This window comes from Malurus melanocephalus, unplaced genomic scaffold, assembly GCF_030028575.1.
Source record: "Malurus melanocephalus ecotype Western Australia unplaced genomic scaffold, MMel_1.1 scaffold_45, whole genome shotgun sequence".
Classification (NCBI taxonomy): Eukaryota; Metazoa; Chordata; class Aves; order Passeriformes; family Maluridae; genus Malurus; species Malurus melanocephalus.
Window position 1 is genome coordinate 337,393 of NW_026623277.1, and position 24,646 is coordinate 362,038.

At 39.9% G+C, this 24,646-nt stretch overlaps 2 protein-coding genes across 2 annotated transcripts in view; one reads left to right on the plus strand and one right to left on the minus strand.

Moving 5' to 3' along the window:
* LOC130572931 (atrial natriuretic peptide receptor 2-like) overlaps positions 1-12,632 on the plus strand; it is a 34,179-nt gene extending 21,547 nt beyond the window's left edge. Inside the window, exons 14-23 of the mRNA XM_057364983.1 lie at positions 1,983-2,035; positions 2,977-3,074; positions 4,060-4,173; positions 4,588-4,681; positions 5,533-5,620; positions 6,358-6,497; positions 9,263-9,415; positions 10,026-10,124; positions 11,832-11,923; positions 12,483-12,632. Coding sequence (XP_057220966.1) covers positions 1,983-2,035; positions 2,977-3,074; positions 4,060-4,173; positions 4,588-4,681; positions 5,533-5,620; positions 6,358-6,497; positions 9,263-9,415; positions 10,026-10,124; positions 11,832-11,923; positions 12,483-12,632 — 1,081 coding nt within the window. The remainder of the gene's footprint in view (positions 1-1,982; positions 2,036-2,976; positions 3,075-4,059; positions 4,174-4,587; positions 4,682-5,532; positions 5,621-6,357; positions 6,498-9,262; positions 9,416-10,025; positions 10,125-11,831; positions 11,924-12,482) is intronic.
* Positions 12,633-19,806: 7,174 nt separating this feature from the next.
* TMEM215 (transmembrane protein 215) lies at positions 19,807-23,460 on the minus strand. The gene has a single exon (XM_057364958.1). It carries the CDS (start codon positions 23,321-23,323, stop codon positions 22,607-22,609), a length of 717 nt encoding a protein of 238 aa, XP_057220941.1. The 5' UTR covers positions 23,324-23,460; the 3' UTR covers positions 19,807-22,606.
* Positions 23,461-24,646: the final 1,186 nt, after the last annotated feature.

Consider the following 24,646-nt stretch of genomic DNA (forward strand, 5'->3'; position numbering starts at 1 on the left):
TGGTCTTAGAAAGAACTGTGCTCCAGCTAAACAATCATTTTASGATTGTCTTCTACATTCCAGTTTATCATTGCCCTGCAGCCAAAATGCATCCCAGAAAATGTTTCCTTGGCTTGTCTGTTCTCACTTTGCTCCTGGTCAGGATAGATGCCATTATTTGACTTCACAGGCAACTTAGCCTCCCGATGGCATTTCTTGCCAAGGGTTCCTTTAAAATAGTCCAAAAATCTGATTTGCTTATATCATRCATGCCTATAATGAACTTTTGATAGATGCAATGAATGTTTCCTGGATTTATCTTGCTGTCAATCCACATGTCTGCAGAATCCACATCTTCTTTTTTGGCACTGCACTTATTAATTTCTTKGTTAAAAAAAAAGGTAAAAGTGGTGAGAGATAAAACTGAAAAAGGGAGAAGAGCAACATGCTGGCAGTGAAGATAGAGATATGGCCTGTAGCATTGAAAAGGCTGTCTTCTTATCTGGGCTGTTTTTTAGAAATTGCATTTTAACAAATTTTATGTTTGATGGTATAAGCAGGAGATAAGTCTTCCTGATACATGTGTGTGGGCTCTCTGGCCAGGCAGCATTGATCCAGTCTTGAAATCCTCAGTGTTTWTCTGTGCAAAAATTCCATTAATATTTCTGAAGGTAGGTCCCAAATAAATGAGYAGAAACTGCCGGAGTGGCACTTGTAATTTAGTATGCTCCTACAGATGAATCACTTGCTTTTAAAGTTCTCTAGGGAAAGTTTTGGTCAGATGGGAAAGCTAAACTGGAAATGAGAAYAGGAGCATGAATGTAGCTCCTGTTTTGACCTAAGAGGCTATTTCCAGTTACAGTTTTTCCTATATTAGTTCTTCTTGATTTGTAATTGTCATGTGAATTTCACTATTCATAATGTTAGGATTTTATTGGGAAGTGCTGCTGATGAATTAAATAAAGACTGCTTTATCAGCGTTACCATCACTTAATTATTATCCTTGAAAATCTGATTCAACTTTGCTGCCTCACCAGGATTGATATTGCTTTCTCCTAACAAAATTATAWCACAAAATAAATATAGAAAACTCTTCAGATTAAATTCTAAATTGTTCAGCATGTTTTGTATGTATTATTTTCCAGTGGTGGTCCACAAGTGGGCTGTAAGATAGATAAACATATCCTGTTACCAACAGAATGTCTTACAGAACAGTACAACCATTAGCAATAGCAACACAGAYGGAAAACCAATATTCTCCATAAAAATAAATGTTACCAAGCTGAGAGGCACACAGCAGTAAATTATTGCACAGTTTCACTATAGAAAGAGGTGAGAGAATATCAAGCTTGGTGGTTGGAGGAGGCACTTGCTTTTAAGAGATCACTGTTCTGAAAGATTTACAGTGAGTTCAGTAAAAAGACTAAACTCTCAACTTTTACTCTTTCTATTCTTCATCCTTGATGAATGTGTTTGACCTTAGTTCAAGTGAGGAAGATGGYGGTGAAAATATAATTCAGAAGGAACAAGCAGAAATGCTTACTGTAAAATATCTCCTCTGGACACCCTGTGTCATAGACTTTATGGACATTTTCTAGAACAGGGATCTATAGTGAAAAGCCACTTCTCCAGCTGATGATTCTTACAAGCCTGCTCTTGTSCCTTGAGTAGAGCAAGAATCAGACCTCTGTGTTTAACTGATAGGAATCATGTACATAAACTTGCACGTATCACCTCTGGATTCCATTAATTCTTCCAGAGAAAATTGCTTTGCTGCCCATCARACTAAACATCGCTGGGAATGATAATCATGAGAGGGGAATGCTATGAAACATTCAGTAACAGATCTCTGAAAACAAAAGTAGTAAGAAGTAGTAATAGCTGCACCATTGTCATCCTTCCCYTTGGGATATTGGGATTTTAGTCATAGAATGGGGAAGAAGAAATCACTGACTCAATTAACTGTTATTTCATTAAGATTTTGCTTCATTTTTATTCTGCAGTTATGCCATCATTTTACTAGAAATTGCCACAAGAAGTGACCCTATGGCAGTAAGTAAAGATGAACTGTGGAATTTGCATGGCAACTTTGATTCCATTTCTGCTGAAGACACAAACCAAACTTTGAGTTACTGCACCTTTGATGAGCATGTGTTTTCCTCATGATTTTATGGATGCCAGATCAGTTCCCATGAAACATGCAGTCAGAGTTTCCCCATAGATCCACCATTTTCCCCTTTCAGAGCTTTGAAGAAGTGCATATGATAAAAATATTGTAGCTCCAAAACTGCCTTTTGATTAGTTTTGTGAGGCTTAATGGCTGGGTGGGTGCAGGGAGAATGTATGTATTGACATATTCCTTTTTCTCTTGCTTCTTCCTTTTCCTGCCATTTACAGGCCCTTTTTTAGTGGAATCTTGCAGCAATAAGAATTACCTAGAAAAGCAAATTAGTTGCTCTCCGTAAGGAAAATGTCTATTTTGCATGTGTCTTTTGATCAGTGCTAAATGGCAAACAGAGAAAAGAATTCACCTTGAAATTGAAAACAGATGGTCTGGATATGTAAACATGTTCTCTCTAAAATCTGCTTAACAAAAATTGTTAAAATTAAGACTTGAAACTACCATTTTCCCTGTTCTGGCAGTTTGTGATAATAGATTAATGTAGTCCTTGAGATTTCTTAAAAGTTTCCCAATATCTTGTCAGGTATTCATTTGTTTCAAAAGTTGTTTATGTCATATAAACACTGAGATTAAAGCCTGTCAGCCATGGAAAAGCTTTTAAACAAAGTGACCCAGTTTAGACTGGGTTATGTGTTTTTTTATCCTCCTTTTTTTTTTTTTTTTTTTTTTTTTCTTATGTAAAAAAGCTGACTTAGAAGTGATAGGGAAGATGTTATAAATGTGATGATGGTAATAGTAATATATTTTCAGTGGCTGGCATCAGAACCATACCACTTGTTTCAATATTGTCTAATCCCCTTTTCCCTAGAAAGAAGATGTCATTTCAGCTGAATATTCTTGGTGCCCTCCTTTGGTAGAATTAATTTCAGGAAAGGATGAGAATTCTTGCCCATGTCCCACAGATTACATAGAGGTGGGTGAAACACAATATTGTGTACTAAAACTTTTTATTGAAGTGAATTTCTAACATGCCATATAAGTTTTATGGTATTTTTACCTTTGATAAATATGAATAATCCAGAAATCMAAAAGTACACCTCAAACAAGACAAAATTAAATTATTTAATATCCTTAATAAAAACCCCATTATTGTGACAAAKAAAGATTCAGTTGTCCCCTTAAGCTGCCAGTGTAATAGACTATGTTTTAAATATTCTATCATTGATTTTTGTGCAATTTCATTTTATTATAAAGTGTTAAATTCCATACATATTTTATATTAGTAATATCTGGCTTACTGACAGAGGGCTCTCAAATAATGAAGTCTGTGTCTCAGGCAAACTATGAGTTTGGTTTGATTCTCATGCAACAAGCCTTCCTCTTCAGTACCCTCAATAAAGTGCAACTCCTCCCAGTTTAATTAAATTAGAACAAGGTTGTGGCATCCTTACTTCAGTTTAAGTTCAATACAATTCACCTTTGCTGGTTTGTAGCAAACTAAACATGAAAAACCTTCCCATTAGCAACACTGAATTTTAATCAAAAGTAACATTCTTAARGAGTACTTCAGCTTTTAATCTTTTGTGAATTTTGTGTGAAGACAAGTCTTCTGAAAACAGTGTGTAACTCCAATTGCACAACACTGTCTTACAGGACAAGAGCTTAAAYAGCGTTCAGCAGAAGGAATGCATATATCTGACTCATGATTTGCCACAGTAGCATTTTCATTAACTAATAGCCTTCATTCAGCAAAAACCTGTAGAACACCAGAGACTGGTGTTCTGACACTTTTCACCAGCTGCAGATAGCTCTGACACTTTTCACCAGCTCTTCACCAGTTGACAGAACTTCATGAAGCCAGTTGGCCCCAAGAAAACAGTAGTATTAAGTTAAAAGTCTGCTTTTGCTGGTAATAATAAAAGGCTATTTGCTTTTCTCACTCTCCTTCCCTTCTGCAGTTAATCAAAAGRTGCAGAAAAAGTAATCCATCCCAAAGGCCTACGTTTGAACAAGTCAAGAAAATGTTGTACAAGATGAATCCTGTTAGCCCTGTTGACATGATGATGACTCTGGTAAATTTATCTTTTTAATCCAATCCAAGTTATTCTGCTCACTTCCAATAACTTTCACCTCTATCCTTCAGGGTTTTTTTTTTAATCTTATGCCCCTTGTTTGGTGAGAAAATTCAGTTACTTGTTCACCTCTGTTGGGCTGACTGGAGCTGCAGCTCTGCTTGAAACCCAGCTTTCCTTTTCATTCAGTTTTTTAACCTTYTCAACTGCTTGGGGGCTGAACGCTTTTTGTCAGTCAAATTTTATTTTAAAACTATATTCTCCCTTTCCTGTGGCTCAGGGGTATAGGATACCTGCGTACCACAAACAGCACATTTACAACTCATTTTAAGCAGAGTATCTCAAGCCCATCAGCAGAGAAAGGAGATTCCTGCCTGTACAGGAGGAGGAATTATAAAATTCTTTGTTATTTAGATGGAGAAATATAACAAACATCTGGAGATACTGGTATCTGAGAGAACCCAGGATTTATTGCATGAAAAACAGAAGACTGATCGTCTGTTGTACAGTAAGTTATAAAGAAAAAAATACTGGATACTCTTCTCAAAAATTATTTTATTTCASCTGTCTAACTAGAAACATGAACCCTTTGATAGACGATTATTTGGTAGGTAACATTAAGCCAGCAATGAATGAATATACTTGTTTCTTGCAAAGAAAGATATTTAGCTACTTTCTATATTTCCCCCCTAGAAAACAGTTCATTCATCCAAGACCTATGGCCCCTAAATCCATAGTGCTCTGACTTTGAATTGGTGTGGCAGGCCTTTTGTATAGTTAAAAATGATGTGGAATTGTAGTTGGTTATTTTTGATGGCAATGTATGTTCTAGGATTCTGCAAGAAAAGAGGCATAAAGGGATGGGAATAACAAGAAAGGAAAAAAAGAAGGATGGGAAAGTGCAAGATGGGAGAAACAAAGATGATTTAAAAACAAAACAAAACAAAACAAAACAAAACAAAACAAAACAAAACAAAACAAAACAAAACAAAACAAAACAAAACAAAACAAAACAGATTGTAAACAAACCTAACAGGTGGCAAGCACTAGCAAGAGTTGACATAGAAAGAATTAGTAAAATCCTAAGTGACACTATTAGAATGTAACCTTACTCTTTCTTGGAATGTATAGATACCAGTTTGTTTGAACTAGAAGTTATGGGCTGTGTGAAAAATCTGGATGTGTTATCAGTGAGATTTATTGTGAATTCTCACAGCAGCAAATTCTGATGCCAGTGTGTTTTCACCTTCATAGTATTTTCCATTAATGATATTTTTTGTTCCTTTAAACAACGTGTTATGTTTAATGTGTGCTTTTATTCATGTAAAAAGATTAACAATACTCTACTTTCTAAAACAGGTATGTTGCCAAAACAAGTAGCAGATGATCTCAGGCAGGGAAAACATGCACAAGCTCAAAGTTACTCAAGTGCCACCATCTTTTTCAGGTAAATAAAAATGAAACTGTCTCCTACAGAACTTCCAGGCTTCTAGTCGAGGTGAAGCTCCTAACTGAGTGCAGAATTTCTATCTCAGCTGGTATCTATTGTAACAGGTGGCTCTGCAAGAGAGTGTCCTCCAAAATTCTCACACCTCCCCATTTCTTGTTATGATTACTTAAATAAAAAATTACATTACTCTGGAGCTCTAAAACACAGTAGCACATCTCTTTACATGTGTTACTCATGCATTAATGTATGTTTATTGAGATAAACCTAAGTAAAGTATCCACCATTTAAGTGTCTATCCCTAGAGTCTACATAAATTTAGTTTTACTTTTTTATGCATGCAGCAAGCAATATATAAATGGCATGCCTTCACTTGTCATGAATGAACAGATATCAACTTCCCTTTTTTTATTTATACATAAATGGAAGATTTATACCAAAAAAGAAGATTGCTTAGTCTGTTGCAGATTAAGGTCTACCTAAAAAATGCTCTACTGCATTGGTAAGCAAAAAGACTGAACTCAGTATGTCCTTTTAAAAGGAAGGAGTCTTCTGTCAATTTAAATAAATGAAGAAAAAAATATCCAATGAGATAGTTTTTCTTTCATTGTGAAAGAAATATTGAACAGAGAAGGCTGGTATAATGCACTGAAAAATTTTCACTGTATGTTTAAGGTAGCTAATCATCAATGATTAAGACAGTGGATGAGTATGCTCTTTCTGTTGTGTTTTAACAGTGACATTGTTGGCTTCACTGAGCTGTCCAGCAGCAGCACACCGTACCAAGTGGTAGATCTCTTGAACAAGCTTTATACCACCTTTGATGAAATCATAGATAACTATGATGTCTATAAAGTTGAGACAATAGGAGATGCCTGTAAGTTTCTTGAGCTGTGGACCGCGACRGGGCCTGGGGGGTGTCATCTCTTAGTTGAGAAGGAAGAGCAGCTGAAGGAGATTTGGAAAGCTTCTTACCTCTGGGTAGACCACATAAAACAATTAGAAGATGAGTGCTAACAGAGCCCTAGCTAACAGAGCCCTAGAGCTAACAGTTCCCTTCAGGAACATTTTCTGGCATACTTTTATTCATTTGTACAATTGATGAGTGTTGTGAATGGGACAAATGAATTGAGTAAAATACTGCTTCTGTTTATTTGGATCCTATGACTTGTAAGGTCTGACTTTAAATCTTGGCAGCAGATTAATCCCAGCTGGCATCTTCTGTAACAGGATCACAGCTAAAAAAATTACCTTCTACATGGGATCAGAGATGCCATACCCTAAGCTTTATTATCTGTCATTTTTTAAAAGATAATAACAATCTTCTCTCTCCTAATACACTGGAGGAGCTTGACTGCCTCTTTTCTTTGAATTTTTGGAAGATGGCTTTATATTTGCTATTTTCTGAATCTACTGGGGATTAAAATTGAGTTCCATAAGGAAATCTAATAGGGCTTTTGGATGAGACAGACTGGAAATCCTATAAGAGATATGGACAAAACCCCACTATCTTTTCTCTATGGAACTGTTGAACACATTCTTGAGCATAAAATTCCCGAACAAAGGCACCCCAGAAATCCCTAAAAGACCTGTCTCTTGCCCTACACAGTAATACAACCAAAGAATCATAGCATATCCTGAATTGGAAGGGGCCCACAAGGATCCTAGAGTCCTGCTCCTGGCCCCACACAGGACCATCCCCAAGAGGCACACCATGTGCCCGAGAGCATTGTCTGGGCCCTACTTGAGCTCTGTCAGGCTGGTGCTGTGACCACTGCCCTGGGAAGCCTGTTCCAGTGCCCAACCATGCTCTGRGTGAAGAACCTAAACCCCCCCTGAACACAACTTCAGGCCACCCCCTTTCRTCCTGTCACTGTCACCACAGAGAAGGGATCAGTGCCAGCCCCTCTTCCCCTCACCAGGAACTTGTCCCTGCAGTGAGGTCTCCCCTCAGTCTCCTCCAGGCTGAACAGACCGAGTGCCCTCAGCCCCTCCTCACACGGYTTCCTCTCAAAACCCTTCACCAGGTTTGTGGCCTTCCTTTGGACACTGTCTAATCACTTTATGTTTTTCTTATGTTGTTGCACTCAAAGCTGCCCCCAGCASTGGAGCTGAGGCCGCCCCAGGTCAGAGCAGAGCGGGACAATCCCCTCCCTTGCCCGGCTGGCCATGCTGGGCCTGATCCCCCAGGACACGGGTGGCCCTCMTGGCTGYCAGGGCACTGCTGGATCATGTTCAATTTGCCATTGACCAGGACACCCAAACCCCTTCTACAGGACTGCTCTCTAGTGTCGTATTCTCCAGTGTGTCTCTATGTCCTGGGTTGCCCCATCCTACGAACAGAATCTAACATTTTCYCTTAAACATAATGAAGTTRGTGATTGCCCAGCCCTCTATTTTGTCAAAGTCTCTTAGCAGGGCCTCTCTTCTTTTGAGGCAATTTAGTCACATCAGCAGACTTAGTATCCCATCCAGTCCTGTGTCCAAGCCATTTATGAAGATGTTGAAGAGCACAGGGCTGAGCATGGAGTCCTGTGGAACCCCACCAATGACAGGTCTCCTGTCTGATGTCACCCCATTCACTGTAACCTTTCGTGCCTGATCCTTGAGCCAGTTGCTCACCTATCACGTGATGTGTTAATCTAGCCACATAACAGTTTGTCCAGAAGGATCCTGGTGGGGTCAATATTGGAAGCTTTGCTGGAATCAAAAAAGACAATTACATCAACTGTCTTCCCGTGATCACCTGGGTGGGTTATCCTGTCATAAATAGAAATCAGATTTGAGAAACAGAACTTTCCCTTCATGAAACTGTTCTGGCTGTGACCAATGACAAYGGTGTACTTCAGGTGATTTTCATTATCTCCTAGAAAAATTTTCCCTGTAATTKTACCAGGCACTGAAGTGAGACTGACAAGCCTGTAGTTTACCGGGTTACCCCTCTAGCCATTCTTGAAAATTTAGGTAACATTTGCCAGCTTCCTGTAGACTGGGACCTCTCCAGAGTTCCATGACCATTTAAAGAGCATTTTCAGATGTCTTGCAATAGCTTCAGCCAGGTCTTTAGGTACTACTGGATGAATTCCCCCCATAGAGTTACGGGGATTGAGCTAGAGCAGCAAATCCCACATAGGTTCAGGGTTAAGCAGGAGTCTGTCCATTCTCACAGCCATGGCTCTCCACCTCAGCACTCTGGGACCTTCAGAATCCATTATCAGTGTTGATAGTGCATAGTGCAGGAAGCATAAGACAATGCCTAGTTGGAGTCATTGTTTTATTTTATAGTATTTGCTCACCAATCAAAGGTACCAAACTGCCACATTTGCACTGCCTGTGCCACTTTAAGCATTCTCAATGGAGGGAAGGAGGAAGAAAGAAAGGGTTGGAGGGAATAAATCTTATTTAAAAGTAAGAAGGAAATATAATATTTTTCATAGCTGAGATAATTACACACGAGTGGTTGCCCTAGCCTTCATTTGTTTCTGAATTTCTTTGTTCAGCAGGCACAAGTGTGCCTTGGGATATGAAGGAATAGGGCTTCTTTCTCTTTTTTAACTTTTTAAATTTTTTATTGTAGGCAGCATGCTTTAATAAATCTATGTGTAATGCCAAAGGTTAATACAGTTGCATTTTTGTATTCAGATATGGTGGTGTCAGGAGTACCCAAGGAGAATGGGATCCTTCATGCTGGTGAGATTGCAAGCATGGCTTTAGACCTTCTGGATGTGTGCAAGACTTTTAAGATCCCACACAAGCCCAATACGCTCCTAAAGATAAGAGCAGGAATACATTCAGGTATGTTGAGAGAGCTGCAAGAATCYTCCTCTGGCTTAAAAAGTACATCTATAGTGGCCATTTCCTCTCCATTAAAAATAAAGTTAATTTCTTGATATGCGATGGAACACATCATAGAGAACATCCCAACAGAATAAATTACTGGATACATAGGATATTGGTACCTCAGTGTAGAATAGAACATTGGAAACAGCCCCAGTGCCTTTGCTGATGTGAGTTAGAACTGCCATTTTGTGTCTGTTACTTGTCTTTATCAGATGCTCTCTTTTCAAAACAGTGAGTTGCTTCTTGACACTCTGATCTAGCCTTTACTCTCAGACTCCCAGCTCCCTGATCTGATGTATGCTTGCAGCTCCTTGACAAACAGCCAGAGTTGGATACGTCCTGTGCAGCTCAGCATCTCCCAATTAATCACCATACATAGTCTKACCAAGAAATCATATCTTCTATGTTTTAAATCACTTATAAGACAGATGTGTAACCTGTGTAAAGACAATACTGACACTCAGTCTTTATCCAGTTAACAAATTTGAAGTAAAATAGTGTAGGAAGAGTGTGTGACTTATGTTATTTATAAATACAAAGTATCTTGTTTTCTATTTCGTAACAGGGGCAGTTGTAGCTGGAGTTGTTGGAACGAAAATGCCACGATATTGTTTATTTGGAGATACTGTGAACACAGCTTCTAGRATGGAATCTACTGGTGAAGGTAATAAGTAACAAACTGCAGTGGGGTTTTATTCATCCCTGAATTAGTTCTGAAAAAATATTATGCTGAGTTTTGAGTCCTGATTTGCTTAAATGATTGCAAATCCTGCAAGGAGTTTCTTGATTTCTGGGTCCAGTCTGCCTAGGGACAGATTATGAGAGTAATATTCTCTACAACCATTTTTGTAAACAGATGCACTAATTTCTCAAGTCTCAGAAAGCAATTTTTGTGGCTTTGAAGTTCTCTGCAGTAAAAAAGGTGAGAATAAAATAAAATGAGAGGCAAGTAGTTACATGCACTGTTTCTATTTGTTCCTGGCACCCATCTGGATTCATAGTAAAAATATTTTCATCACTCCTCTTTTATTGCTGATAACTTTCTCTTATGGAGAGCAAAAGCAATAGTAGGACACCATGGGAGCTGTGTCTATGTTTAACCAATGTAGAAGATTGTGTCTTCTATATAGATGTGTCCTCTAGCAAAGAGATTAAGCAAATTTCATGGAGGTACGTTCACCTTCACTTCTTCCCAGGAAATAACTAAGCTCTAATTTTTGTTAGTAACCTTCATCTTTATCCAATATGGACATTTGAACCTCAGATTCTGAAATATTTTAGCTGGATCTACAAGAACTGAGAGAAAAAAAGATCAAGTGATTCAGCATCAAAGAACCCTGATGGCTTGTTTCCTTTCATTCAYGAAATGAAGCTGAATTGTTTTAAGGTTCACATTGCAATGCATTGTAAATGGATTTGAACTAGGCACAGACAAGATCATTCAAGTCTAATTACATGGTAAAAAACTGATGCTTTCAACATCTATCATGATCCTCTAAAAACAAGGCAGAAAGACAGGTGAGTGGTCCTACATGATAGTTTTGAAAGTTTTGAAAGGATTTGAAAATCACCAGCATCCATTGTCTCTTACAATTTTATTTTTCCAAAGCAAATGCTARCCTGGATGGAACATCTAAAACTTATTTTTCGTTCTGTCAGTCTCCCAGATAACTCCTTTTATGCTTTTAATGTCACCTCATCTGAACTCCTTTAAAACAAATACCTTCAAAATCTGCTTCCATCATTCTTYGTAGCTCATCTTTTGTTCTATATGCCAGTCTCTTTTTCAGACAGTGTATCAACACTATAGACTTAAGAATAAAGACAAAACTGTTTACCTTTCAAGCCTTTATTTTCTCTCCCTCTTTTTCTGGCCATATACATCTGTGGATCTCAAATTACATTATCATATTTTAACCCTAAGATAATTTTGTAACCAGAGCACGGATGGCAGTTTCTTTAATTATTAGACTTTGCTGAAAACTGTGTGTGCAAAGAAAGCGCTGGCTCCTTATTGACCAGGAGGTAGAACTGGGTATGGTTTTCTTCACCAGGTGAAAAGGACGCTCATCAGCAGCACCAGCTAGACAACTGTGAGGATTACACAAATATTATTAGATGCAGAATGAGAAGAGTACTGTTTGTTGACAGCCACATATTTGTCCTGAGATGCTCTCACAAACAGGCCAGGATACTGGAGCTTGTGCAACAGTTTCCAAACACAAATAAAAAGGAATGAAAGCAAAGACTTGAAAAAAAACATAAGGGGAAGTTCATTAATGAGTCTTGAAATTTTTGTCACATATTGGGAGATGGATCTGTCTTAGTTGTGTAAATTGTTTGCTAATATTATATTTATCTTTCTTGCCAGCTCTTAAAATACAGTGCAGTTCAAGTGCATACCAGCTGTTGGAGCAGATTGGAGAGTATGTGTTAGTATGCCGTGGGAATTTACAAGTCAAGGTGTGTATGCAACATTTATACTCAGCTTTTCAGAGAGAAGAGTGAGAAAGTACACTGGAGTCCCTGAATTTTAACCCATGCAGGCCTCTACATCTTTCAGTCCTCTAATTCTCACAGTGTTTTGGTGAGACTGATTCCCATGCCTGAAGAGAGCATATTCAAGTTCTAAGCCAGGACCAATTCCATGGGCTTGTTCATGGGACAAACCTGGTAMGTCAGAGATTAAGGACTTAATCAAGCTTGGAAGTCCTGCATGGCACATTCACTGTCACAACTGCTTGAAATCAAAAAAGATCTTTCATAGACATAACTAATCATCATATGAGTTCCACAAGAAAATTAACATATTTGTGGACCCAGTTTTGGATGGGATTCAAAGAGTGGTTTTAATTGATACCACTGTTATCTTAAGGAAGGGTTTWAAGCCTCATTTTCCTCTATGCAAAGTGGCTGAGAGGCACATAGATCTCCTTTTGGGACTTGTTTTGAGTTGTAGTAAGAAAATTATATAACAAGTGGAAGGTAGTATTGTAAATCCATAACTAATTTTCTTTCAYAGGGGAAAGGAGACATGGTTACATACTGGCTTGAAGGTAAGAAAGCCTCTATCATCCTGAAGGCAGGCACCAGCACTTCTGTGACTCCTCAAGATGCCATCAGAGCTTCATATAGTCTGATACCAGGTGTCCTTCCCAGTGATCCTCTCTGAAGTACTGCTTCCTAGTCACTCGTTAACTCCAGTATCCCTTCTGCTTTCAGTGTGTTAGGTCATCCTGCTGAATTAGAAAATTAGAAAAGAGGTAACACACCCCTTTGGCCTTGTGAATGTATTAGCTCAGGCKTTATTTACAGGTGTCTCTTCCAGCAGCGGCACTGAAAATACAAAAAAAAGCAAAAACTCCCCTTGAGGAATAATATATAGAAGTTGCTCACCAGCTACCATGGCAGAAGGTAGCTCCCTGTGTTACTTCTTGAATTGGTTTTGATGTGTAAGCCTCTGCCAGCAGCACAATGACTTCAAAATCAGCTGTCTGGACATTCCAGGCTGTGAGATGCTCCCACAAGAAATGAGAAAATGTAGTGTTGCTGTTTAGTGGTGTCATAAACCTTGCGGGTCTGGTTGGTTTTGTGCYGTGAAATGGAAAAATGAGATGTGTATTGTGTGAGAAACTGAGATCCATCAAAAGAGGAGGATGAAGCAGAGAAATTATAGTGGCTATAAACTGAAACAAGAATTGGTACTCCTACTTTTCATTTCATCTCCCTTGTCTGGAGTATAGGAGGAAGAATTAAGAAGAAAGTCTGGTGTATTTCCATACAGCCAGTTCTAGTGACACCTTCTATCTTGATGCAGAGACCTGAAAAGTGTTGGGAGAGAAATGCAAGGTATTGGATGCTGTTGCTAAACTGAATAAAGTTCACTACAGCTGCTCTTGTCTTTGGCTRCTCTGGGATTTCTCTGAAAAACAGCTCTTAACATTAGCTGATGTTATGTAGTTATTTTGACTAGGGTGGCAGTGAACCTACTGTTGCTGACTAGCTGTCTGTCAGTGAAATCAGGCAGCACTCTGAGTCACTGTGTAATTTAGGACACAGTTTAGGAAAGGTCATTCCTGAGCCAGCATTTCCTGTAAAGAGAGAACCATCACTACAAGCGGAGTAATCTCTAGATGAGCATGATTCTGTGAGCATTGCTGATGTTGACTTTCTTTAAAGACTTACCTTTCAAGGATAATCTATTTTGTAGAATTTAGCCAGTTACAGTTCAACTGATTAATAAACAATCTAGCAGAAGTGAAACTGAGAGACAAAGGATACCAAGAGTCACAACAGTTCCACCACCATAATGTGAGCTAAACCAGATAAAGCTAACTGGGAGGAGATGAAAAGAAAGAATTTGGAGTGACACAAACCACTTATTCCTGCATATTCTGCTCCCTTACACTCCAGCGTGTCCCTGATGCTAGGTACAAGTACAAAAGCATACATGTAGTAGCAATTTTTCTGGTATAAATGTGTGCAGCTTAAAGAAGCAGCTGACTACTTGTTCATGCTCCTATGAAGCTACCATAGCTACCATTTTTAACTGCAAGAAGTATATGCCATGTGGTAATTACAGGAGAGTCACACTACAGTCTTTCTTCAGCTTCTGTGGGAAATAAATGCAGCAATAATGATAGATTTTTCACAAATACTCATCAGGTAGAAAGTTAAATCCTACCAAATTATGGGAGATTTTATTGAAATACACAGAAAAAATGTAGAACATTCTGAGCAAAACTATGTCTCAGAAGTCTGTGACATTCTGTATCTGCCACTTGAATAGAATTAGAATCTCATCAAGGGTATAGACATAGCTGATTTAAGCACAGGAGATCCTAACATAGACTCCAGCCAAATTTTTTAAAAATCAAAATTTTTAATTGGTTTTGGATTTTTTTTCTAAGTTTAAAAATTTATTTCCTTGTTTTTGAATTTCATATTAGAAGGTATAGTGCAGTTACTGTTTTTGTAATCTTAACATAATAAACCTTTCAATTGGAGCCCAGAGATACCCTCTAATGCATACATTTCCTTTATCCAGATGCTATCTAAAAATTGTTAAACTCTCTGCTCTATTATAGTGCTTCATGATATATTAAATAGYTTATATGATTCATTTAATTAGCATTTGTTTACATTTGTATTTAAGATGTGCATATCCTTATATAATGTGGATGTGAAAGCAAATATTTTGTCTGTAGTATTTTAGTTTTAACTCGTTTGCTTTATCTTAATGYTGTCTACAAAATTAAAAGCTTTAAAACAATGAGTTTAAAGTCTTCTAAATAGAAATGAGTGATGAGTGACAAATAGCAGACTTGTTGGATTGACAGCTTTCACTACTGACAAGTCCTTTGGTAGTATTCAAGGTCTGCTGAAGTAATAGAGACTCTTTCTGACTTCAGGAGGCTTGGAGTCTGATGGTTTTTTGTAAGAGGTACAACTTGAAGACTGCCTGGGTCAGCCTAACTCAGTTTTATTGTTACTTCCTGATCCTCTCCTCAAACAGAGCATCTTCAGAATGAGAACTAGATTATTTTCTAAGGATCGTTGAATCTGTCATCTTTCCTGCAACTTCAAGCAGTAGCTCTTATTAATGTCAGTTTGTCCGATGACTGTGATGATATGACTGACTCCAGAAGATAGAAGTACAGTAGTAAATGTTACAGATATAAACAGAAGTGTCCTCAGTCAACTGATAAGTCCTTTAAGATTTATCTCAGACATTTTGACACATGTAGTCAATGGCTACAGCCATATTTCAGATGCAGGAAAGTGTTTACCCGCTGATAAACCTGAACTGTGATAACTAGCAGAGTGCTCATCTGTGAGATGCTTTAAATCCACAGAGCTCACATCCTGGATTTGGAGCTAGTCAGCTAATCTAGCAAGCAGTCTTTTTTAAAATGGCAATCTATACTAGAGGTATATGATGTGTTCTTCCTTTTCTTGATGATTATATCCATGCCAGAAAATGGGAAAGCAATTGCAATAATAGACCTGAAGAAGTGAAGGTGATATATATTTTATAGATAATTTCTTCACTCAGTGGYCATTCATTTTCTACCATCATGCAAGATAATGCAGAGAATACTAATACTCTATTCATGATGTGGTGATTTTATGGAAAGATTGGGCATTCTGATTATTGTTTATTGCAGCTCCATCTACCTGGYAGTGAGAATGCAGGCAGGAACATTAAAAAAAATCACACAACACAAAAACTGACTGATCAAAGTCTTTTATTAGATTGATAAACCTTCACTATATTGTTTCAACTTYAATATTGAGGAACAGACTGAATAATCACAGTATTTTAAAAAATCACAACAAGTAAAGCCAAAAAATCATTCATGTATTTCCAAGTGTAAAATTTCCTAAATTTTATTCTAAATCATGGGCACTGGAAAAACACTGTGTTTTGCCACCAAAAAGWTATTCTTTATCCCCTAGATTAGGCAGCAAACATACTTTACTTAGCTTGTTATTGGTATGTGTGTGGGATCTCCAGTTCCAAGGTTCTTGTTTTTTGTAATCAGAAAAGTTATCGGCTTCCTTGTAAAGCTAATTAATCAAATGAAATAAATTAACTTATTTAAATAAAAGTGAAGTGAAATCAAATGTCCTTTGCAAATAGTGAAGGGGCATAATATGAGTGTTGAGCCTGATGGCRCAGCCAGAGGATGCAGGGTCTCTTTAAGATATATGTCTGATTTCCGAGCTTGTAGAACATCTCTCCCACCCATTCAGACTCCTAAAAATTACTAATAGCCCTTCCATCTGAATTGACCTCAAAAGTAGAAATCTTTGGTTTTTTAAAGACTGTCTTTCTGGGGCTGTCCTTTCAAACCTGTAAAAAGACAAAGCTATACAAGATTGTTCTGATTATACTCCAGCTGAGTACCATCTGCTTTTCAGCTAACGAGCACTTTGTCCTCCTAATTACTCTCCCAATTCTTCCCTACTTCACTATAAAACATTGCATTGTGCCATTTTTTTACATTCTAAACTGGTATTCAAAGATAAAATATTTTTGCAATAAAATGTTCTCTCTGAATAAAATATGGGGAAATTGCCTTTCCTCCTAATGTAAATTTGAGTTTAAATTTAAATGCACTTTCTGATGTAGGGATATAAAGCGACCAGAATTTTAAATGTGACAGAGTGGGTGTTTAGAATTTGTTTGTGTGGGAACCCTAATGACTGAAACCTTCCAAAGAACACTCATGAATCTACATGATGTTATTTAATGTCCCACAGCATAGTAACCACAGTTCTCTGGTTCTCACAGCAAATCAACCTACCTCACCTTCTTATTTGCACATCACCTTTCCACTGCACTATGTCTTAAACACAAATGCAATCATTTTTGGAATTAAATTTCAAAAACTGTATTCGACAGTTTTCATACAGCACTAAGTTTGAGTTTGAAGCTCCACATGAAATGTTTAGCATTGCACCTTGTGAAATTTGCCTTGGATTTCAACAGCAACAAAAAAAAGAACTTTCTACCACTGAGTGCTAAATAAGAAGCTAATGTGGTAGCATCCTTATGTTCATGACTGTGCGCAATTGCTGATTAGTACTGCATTTTATACTAGAATACAGTGGTGTGAAAATAAATGTATTGATGACATCTAAAATCAGATCCCCATTACATAGTAATTTTTTTCCGCAGTTCTTGTATCATGCCTTCAGGCAGGAAAATACTCTCTATCCTTACCTGAGGAACTGTCTGGGTTAGCTACCAAAGGCATGATACACAGATGGAACAGTGCACTAAACACACTGCTTTTGTGACCACAATTTAACACAGTTAWTCTGACAAAGTAATGAAATACTGTGTGTGATGCCTTTTGGTCTCTTTTGCTTTTATGAAAACTTAYATACTACTTTCACTAGAACATGTGAGAGTACAGAGCCAGATTTTSAAAGTGTTTTTACCCTTTTTCACATCCTAAATATTGACACTTAAGTTTGAAAAAATGCTAGAACTGGATCTTTCACAATTGACTAAAGGTTCAGGGCTTTTACCAATGGTTTGAGGAAATGCTGAATGTGAAGCACTGTAAAAAATCAGTTTTCAGTTGCCAAGATTTCACAGGGGCTATACTGAAACAGACCTGGAATGTCTTAACTCTGTTGGAAGAACTGTGTGTTCTTAAAGAGCCACAACAAAGTTGTTCTTAGAAAAAGTCTTTTTCTCCTAAAGAAGGGCAAGAWTTTTAAATTGTAATGATTGACTTGAGGAAGAAATGTTGGGTAAGGTGTTGGAAAAACACCTCTGAGGGGATCTCGAATTAATACATTGCTATGATTATACATTCTGCTACCTGCCCTTGCAGACAAATGTATAACATATATACATACACCCATCCAGGGTGMAGTTTGTAAGTAAAAGCATTAAGCATAAACACTTCTTTGTATCTGACACAAGGCTAATCCATGTAAGTGTTCCAAACAGAAAATAATCAAATATTTAAAAACTAACAAAAGCTGAATCTCCATATCTGGTAGAGACATAGAGGGTCTGGAATTCTAGCACTGATAGGAATGCTAAATTAAAGGTAATGCTTACCAATGAAAGTTTGCCAAAGTGCATGGAAAGTGACTTCTAGATCCACTCTCTGTGATTTCTGTACATAAAAGGGCCCATACGACCAGAGAAGTGATAAACACACCACGGTAGTCACAGTAGGGATGGCATGTCAGACTGGCTGCAAAGTAGATACGGGCTCAGCATGAGCYGCTTTGCAGCTGATGCCCCATGCTGTGTGTCAAGAGAACACCTCTTGCCTACCTATTARGAAACTCCTCTACAAATTTTAACACATTTTATATTAGAAGCGTAGTCAGAAGCCTTTCAGGACTCAAAAATTTCCTATGCCATGACTTCACTGGCAACATGCTGAGAGTCAAGGTCCTATGTGCTGATTGTGCTCTGCAAGTCAATATGTTAGTCTACATGCATGTGAAAATCAGATGTGAAGTGCTTGATGGTCTGACAGTCATCCATCTCAAACCCACGGCAAAATCCCAAGCCTATGCTGCAAAGACTGACAATATAATTGAATATCTCAATGTAACAGCTTAGATTGGATGAATGATGYAGTTTCAAATTGTACCACCCTGGCCAAAAGCAGCAGCTCACTCTGCAAAGTGTGGTGTGTAGCAGCAGAAATGGTGAGAGGGGGTCACAGTAGCTGTTACTCTGGTAATTACAGCATAATAAATAGCTACTGGAGCCAGGACTGCAGAGAGTTTGGATCAGAGTGGGAGGAACTGCCTCTGCAAGAGTATGACATATCTGCAGAATACAATACTAGTCCTGAGGGAAACATACTCTGAGCACACTCACCTCGTGATTGTTCAGTTCCAGGCCGAAAGGACCAGCTATTGTTTTGCACTCCGGAGGACAAAGTGCTGATTAAAACTTCAAATGGTCTGTTAAGATTTTGCAGTGATAATTTGCAGTGATTGTATGACTGTAAAAATGCTACTTGTGACAATAGAAATTTAAACAAAGCCACAGAAAACTGTCCTATGTTGATCTGTACATCACATTGTCTCTTAGAAGAAGATAAACTACACTGTAGCACTATGACAAATGCTATTTCAAAAATAAAGTTTATAAATCTTAAGAACCTTCTCTGAATGTCCAAATTAGACTTTTCCTTCAAATGCTTTATACACCCTGACACTTATATTTTAAGATCAGGCAATATGTGGTTCACAAGATATCCCCCAAGACATTTATTCCCCAAGACATTTATCCCCAAAACAGAGCTCCCCTACAACTGCATGCGCTATTTGGAAGATAGCATTGAGGAGAGAAGTGCGACTTTCACCTGGAGGTTTTTTAAAGTAGCAAGAACAGAAAGAAGCTCTCATCTCTGGTCATGGCTTGGAATCACACCCCAAGCTGCAGTATCCTGAAGCCAAATTTACACTAGAAGCTGCCTCTGAAAAGAAAAGTAATTATTCCTGCTTGTTCTAAGATCAGCACTGTTACTACAAGATTTAGTGTCCACATGAGCTGAACAAAAATTAAGTCCAGGTGCTCTCAGGTCCGGGCATGTTATCTGGATAAAAAACTAGAAAATGTTATCATGCTGTCTGGGATCAAATATATGGTAGATTTCTACTGGCAAAACTATCAAAAGGTTACATTATTAAAAAAAAAACCCCAAAACAAAACAGAACCACAAACAACAAAAAACAAACAACAAAACCAAACAAAMCCCCCCTGAAACATCTAACTCCCACAACAAATAATAATCTAAACCCCTTTATTTTCAAATTAATAAGTCCTTATTTTTTAAAATGGCAGAATTAATTTCCATTTCATTCACTCCTAAACTAGTAGAAAAGAAAGGAAAAATAAAAAAAAGAGGTTTCAGAGGCAGTACTAATATATTTCTGTAATTCTGAATTCTCACACATTTAATAAACAACTTTGGTGGATTATGGTTGATAAGCCTAGAACTATTGCCTACAATTGTATTTTATTAAGAAATCTTACCTCAGCTGAATAGAGGGATGACATTGCCTGTAAATATGACATTTTAAAAAYGTTTTTTAATACATCTTTCTATATTGTGGGAAGTTTTCACTCCCATTAAACTTTGCTTGAATACAAACATTCTCTTTGTTTTTACACTAAGAATGGAATAAAGCATATGACTCAGATCTGCATGTCTATACATCAAGTTACAGATTTACTATTCCACTTGTCACTAGAGTTTGCTGTCTTGTCTTGAAAAAGACCATGTAACTTTTGACAGAGAACATCTAATCCTAGACAAAATGGAACAACTTGACTTTTGCCTATACATATTTGCAGAACTGTACAAATCTAGGTTCCCAGCCGGCTGGTGGTTTGCTCCCTTACAGAAGGCAAGTGATTACTCACAGCCCTGTCAAAGGCAGCAGGCAGGACCCAGTAGCCTGTTTTCTCATGGTGGGTCTGACCTCCAGCACCCCGTGGCACAGGAGACCCTCACCTGCTTTCTTCAGAAACAGAAAGCAGAAGACCCTACTCATCATCCTGTGCATCAGCAGTATGTTAGCCGTTCAGAAGTCATGAAGACTTCCTGGTGCCATTAAAGACCTGCTCTGCACATTGCAGAAYAAGGTCCTGCAGTGACTAAGCCTGTAGGAGGCAACTGCTGACAACAGTGTTTTATGTTGAAGTTGAACATGTCAGGGAGAGGATCTGTTTTAGTGGAATTCCTCTGCTCACTGGATAAAGCTTGGGCTGTACAAAGTGAAGTACTGTGCCTGCATGCCTGAGCAGCAGAGCTGCCTCTAACCACCTATTCAGAGTCTTTGCCTGACTTAAACTAGCTACAGTTTTTTGAATTTGTCCTACTAGTATCCAGATACCCTACCAAAGCCTGGCTAAAGTATTAACATCTTATTTGGTCTAGAAGAAACCAAGCTATCCAATGTAAAAAATTATTTCCTTCTTCTGGAAATGTCTTCAGATACTAGTTGTCTGTTACGATTTGACATTAAGTTTCTGAACAAACAAACACACAAGTATATGTATAAAATTTACATTCACTTCCCAAACAATTACATGGCCATGAAAAGCCTCATTTGAGTGAAAAATTCCATTTTCTACACAACATCTGAGATTGCTACAAAAGAAAGGCTTTTTTTTTTTCTTATTTCCTACTCTGGTGACTCAACACATTTCTCTGGTACAAGTTATGGTTGATAAAAACCAGGTAGGTAAGAACAGTTACTAAGACATTCATCACTTTCATCTTTTCAACACACACAGGAACTTTCTGGAGTTGTGGGAGTTTCCTTGCAGGAACTGGGGCTTTGTGAGATGTTAGCAAATTACTCTAAGCTTTAGCAACCATTCCCCTAAGACTTTAACACTTAGAGCAGCTGCTTAGCATGCACATTGTGTGATAGCACATCCCTGTTACCCACATTGCAGAGGCCAGGTAAGATGTTTATGCACAGCATGGAACATGCAATTTAGTGTTGGACAGAATAGCCAGGATATGCATTTCTGTATGTAAACTGCAGGCTCTGAATTTGTATGGTTAATCCTCATGACTTGCTTCACATTTTCTTGCTATTTATCCATAAGCTGTGAAAAAAACATCTGTCAGTCAGGTCCTCTGTTCCCTTCCTCCAGAAAAGCATGGCTTTGAGACCCCTGAGTGGACTGTCACCATGCAACCCCCATAGAGAAACATCTGGCATTTTAGAAAAGGCACAAGAAAACGGCATTTTCAGAAGAGTCAGATCCCACTCTGAACATAACTCACACAATTCTATTCCTGAAGCAATTTTTGAGGTACTGAAATATATTTTAAAGACCTGAGTTCACTGACATCTGCTCCTAGTGTCTGCAAGAACTGTGTCATGATCATGTTGCAATCTCCTTGTYGAGTATGCCTCTAAAATCCAAAAGTGTTAGAAACATTCCAGTGAACTCAAGACTGGTGGAGAATTAAGCTAACAACTCTGAATTCATGCTATTGATGATGGATTAGTTTTTGAAAACTCTGCTGAGCCTATCTGGTTCCCAGGAGACTCTCAGAAGAGCCCATGGGGATCACGACATCTATTCCTTGACAGAGAGGAAAATAAAATCCTGTCAGGAAGAAGGGAGACAAATGACTTCTATACTCCCTAACATCAGCCAGCTGTTGCAGTTCATGCTGACATCTCTCACTCCCTCCCAAAATGAAGTGACACGATTTCAAAAACTTATTCAGCTATAGAGCACCACATTCTTTCCTACAGCAGCTCCAGAGTTTCATTCAGCTCTAGATCTCAGCTGACAGCCACTTCTGCCCTCCTGCCAGTGTGCCTACAGGCTTGGGCACAATAGGCAGCAGGGAAACAAAAGGGAGAGAAAGCAAGAAAACAAAATTAAAAAGTAATTTCTTTTTTTTTTTTCCAAAACGAAGAATTGAATTCTTTAACCTTTAAACATGCTTGTTTACTTACAGAAAGCGTACTTCAGGCACAAAAGGTTTGAGTATCAGTCACATACCACGTTAAATTGAAATAGTTATCAGGATTGTCCCATGCAGTCAGCTATATTATCCCCTATCAAGAAGCTGAAGTTGCAGTTTTTGTACACATACATATATATAAAGTATGCATCTATCACACAATGGTCTCCTGGTCTGTGTTGACTCCATCGGGGTTTATATAACAACAGTAACTCTCGTAAGGGCTGTTATCCTTGTAAGAGCAGACAATGATACTGTCTTTAGGAGCCACAAAAATGTTATCTTCAACGTCAGGGCAAGGAGTGCTGTCCCTGCTGGGAGAAGAGCTCTTCTTCTCCAAGGCACTGTATGTGGAACCATCTCCCACGAACACGTTCTCCGGCATCTCTGGGTAACAGCTGTCCAGGTATTTCAGCATCTCCTCCTGCTCTACCTTTTTGGTGAGGCTCTCGCCCTCTGCCGCGGCAGCGGTGCTGGTGGTGCAGATGAACACGGTGTCCTCTGCCCTCATCCCTCTCCTGTCCTTGCGGTACGCTTTCCTGGCCAGCTCGTTACAACTTCCCTTGCCAGATTCCAGGTCCGAGGGGGTCCTTAGCAGCTCCATGCCATCGCGGTCCTTGACTTCCTTACAGCAGGGACGCATGTTCTCGGGACATTTGGTGCAGCCGTCGGTCTTTCTGGTGAGGGCAATGGCGGCGATGCCCGGCAGGCAGATGGCCGGCCCGATGGCCAGCAGCGGGATGTCTCCCAGGGTCTCTCCCTTGATGCCGGACACGGTGAACATGAAGCCGAACACCAGAAAGACGCTGACCAGAGCCACCACCAGCCCCGTCCGGGGGTTGATGTCGTCGGGTCTCAGGGTCCGCGCCATCCAGCTGCTGCGCACCGGGACAGTGCCGTCCGGCGGAGCGCCCCTCTGGGCAGCGGACAGACGCTCCCGGACAAGCTTCCGAAGTGGCCCGGGCAGCGCGGCGCGGAGCACCCCGACAGCCGCCAGCGCTCGGCTTCCCCTCGCTGGAGCCGCAGCCGGAGGGCGGGCCGGGGCCGGGAGCTGTCCTGCCTCCTGCCTCCTCCCTCGCTCCCTCCCTCCCTCGCTCCCCGGAGCCGGTCGGAGCGGCTCTGCCGCCCGCGGTCCCGCCGCACCCTCCCACGCTGCCGGCGGGCGCGGGAGGCTCAAGCCCTGCCAGCGGCCGGGGGCAGAGAGYCCGCAGCAGCGGCTGGGCAGGCAGCGGCCGCCACGGTTCACCTGCCCGGCCTCCGCCTCCTCCTCCTCCTCCTCCTGCTGGCCCGGCCCCATGGGAGCCCCGCACGGCCGTGAGTACGCGCACCGCCCGGCGCGGGATGCTCCGGGACCGGGCCGGGGGCTCGGCGGGCTTGCCCCTACCTGATGGCCCCCGCTGCTTGGCCGGCCGCTGCCGCCGCCCCGGGCAGCCTTTCCCTCTCTGGAGGAGGGGAGCGGACCCCCGACGGGCGTCTTTCCTTGAGAAGCCGGGGTGGGCATCCTTCGCACGGGACCCCGCACCTAAAGCCTCTTCCTCGGCGGGGACGGGGCTTGCGAAGAAAATCTTCTTCCAGAGAGACAGCTGTCCTGCCCCGAGTCTTTTCCTGAGTTAGGCACAAGCGGGGGACGAGGCTTCAGGAGATGCTGTGCTGCAGCTGGATTTCATCCTGAAGGCGGCCCTTAGGGATGAAGCCTCTCCTGATGTTGTTCCCTCCCCAAGAGTGAACCTAAATGTTGGGGTTCCCTCGGTATCCATGGCCTGCCGACAGTGATGGTGACGTTCTGTCCCTGTGATTTGATGCACTTCGGTGATGGTAATTTGAAGTGAGCACCACCAGCTGAATGAGTATAGACAAGGATCTGAAATGGGTGGGAAAGTGGAGAGGCAGCAGCATGTTCAGGCAGGTTGCCAGTGATACAAAGGAGTAAGAATGCTTTCACTTGGGAYAGAAATACTCGGAGATGAAAGGGAGTGATACCAGAAAGCTTCCAAGGAAAGGGCACTCTGAACTGACAATCATGAAACCATGGTTTCTCTAASTCTTCACATTAACATGGTTCATTTTTCTCATATTACAAGTTTGGAAAGCTCAGAGAAGTCAATTTAGAAAACACTCAAGCATTTCTCAAGTCATGAAGAGCATGGGTATTGCTTGTCCTCCCTACCATACAACATAAGGGAGTATCTTTTTA

Coding starts and splice junctions, on each gene's coding strand:
- TMEM215 (XM_057364958.1), bottom strand. CDS start 23,323: ATGGCGCGGACCCTGAGACCCGACGACATCAACCCCCGGACGGGGCTG.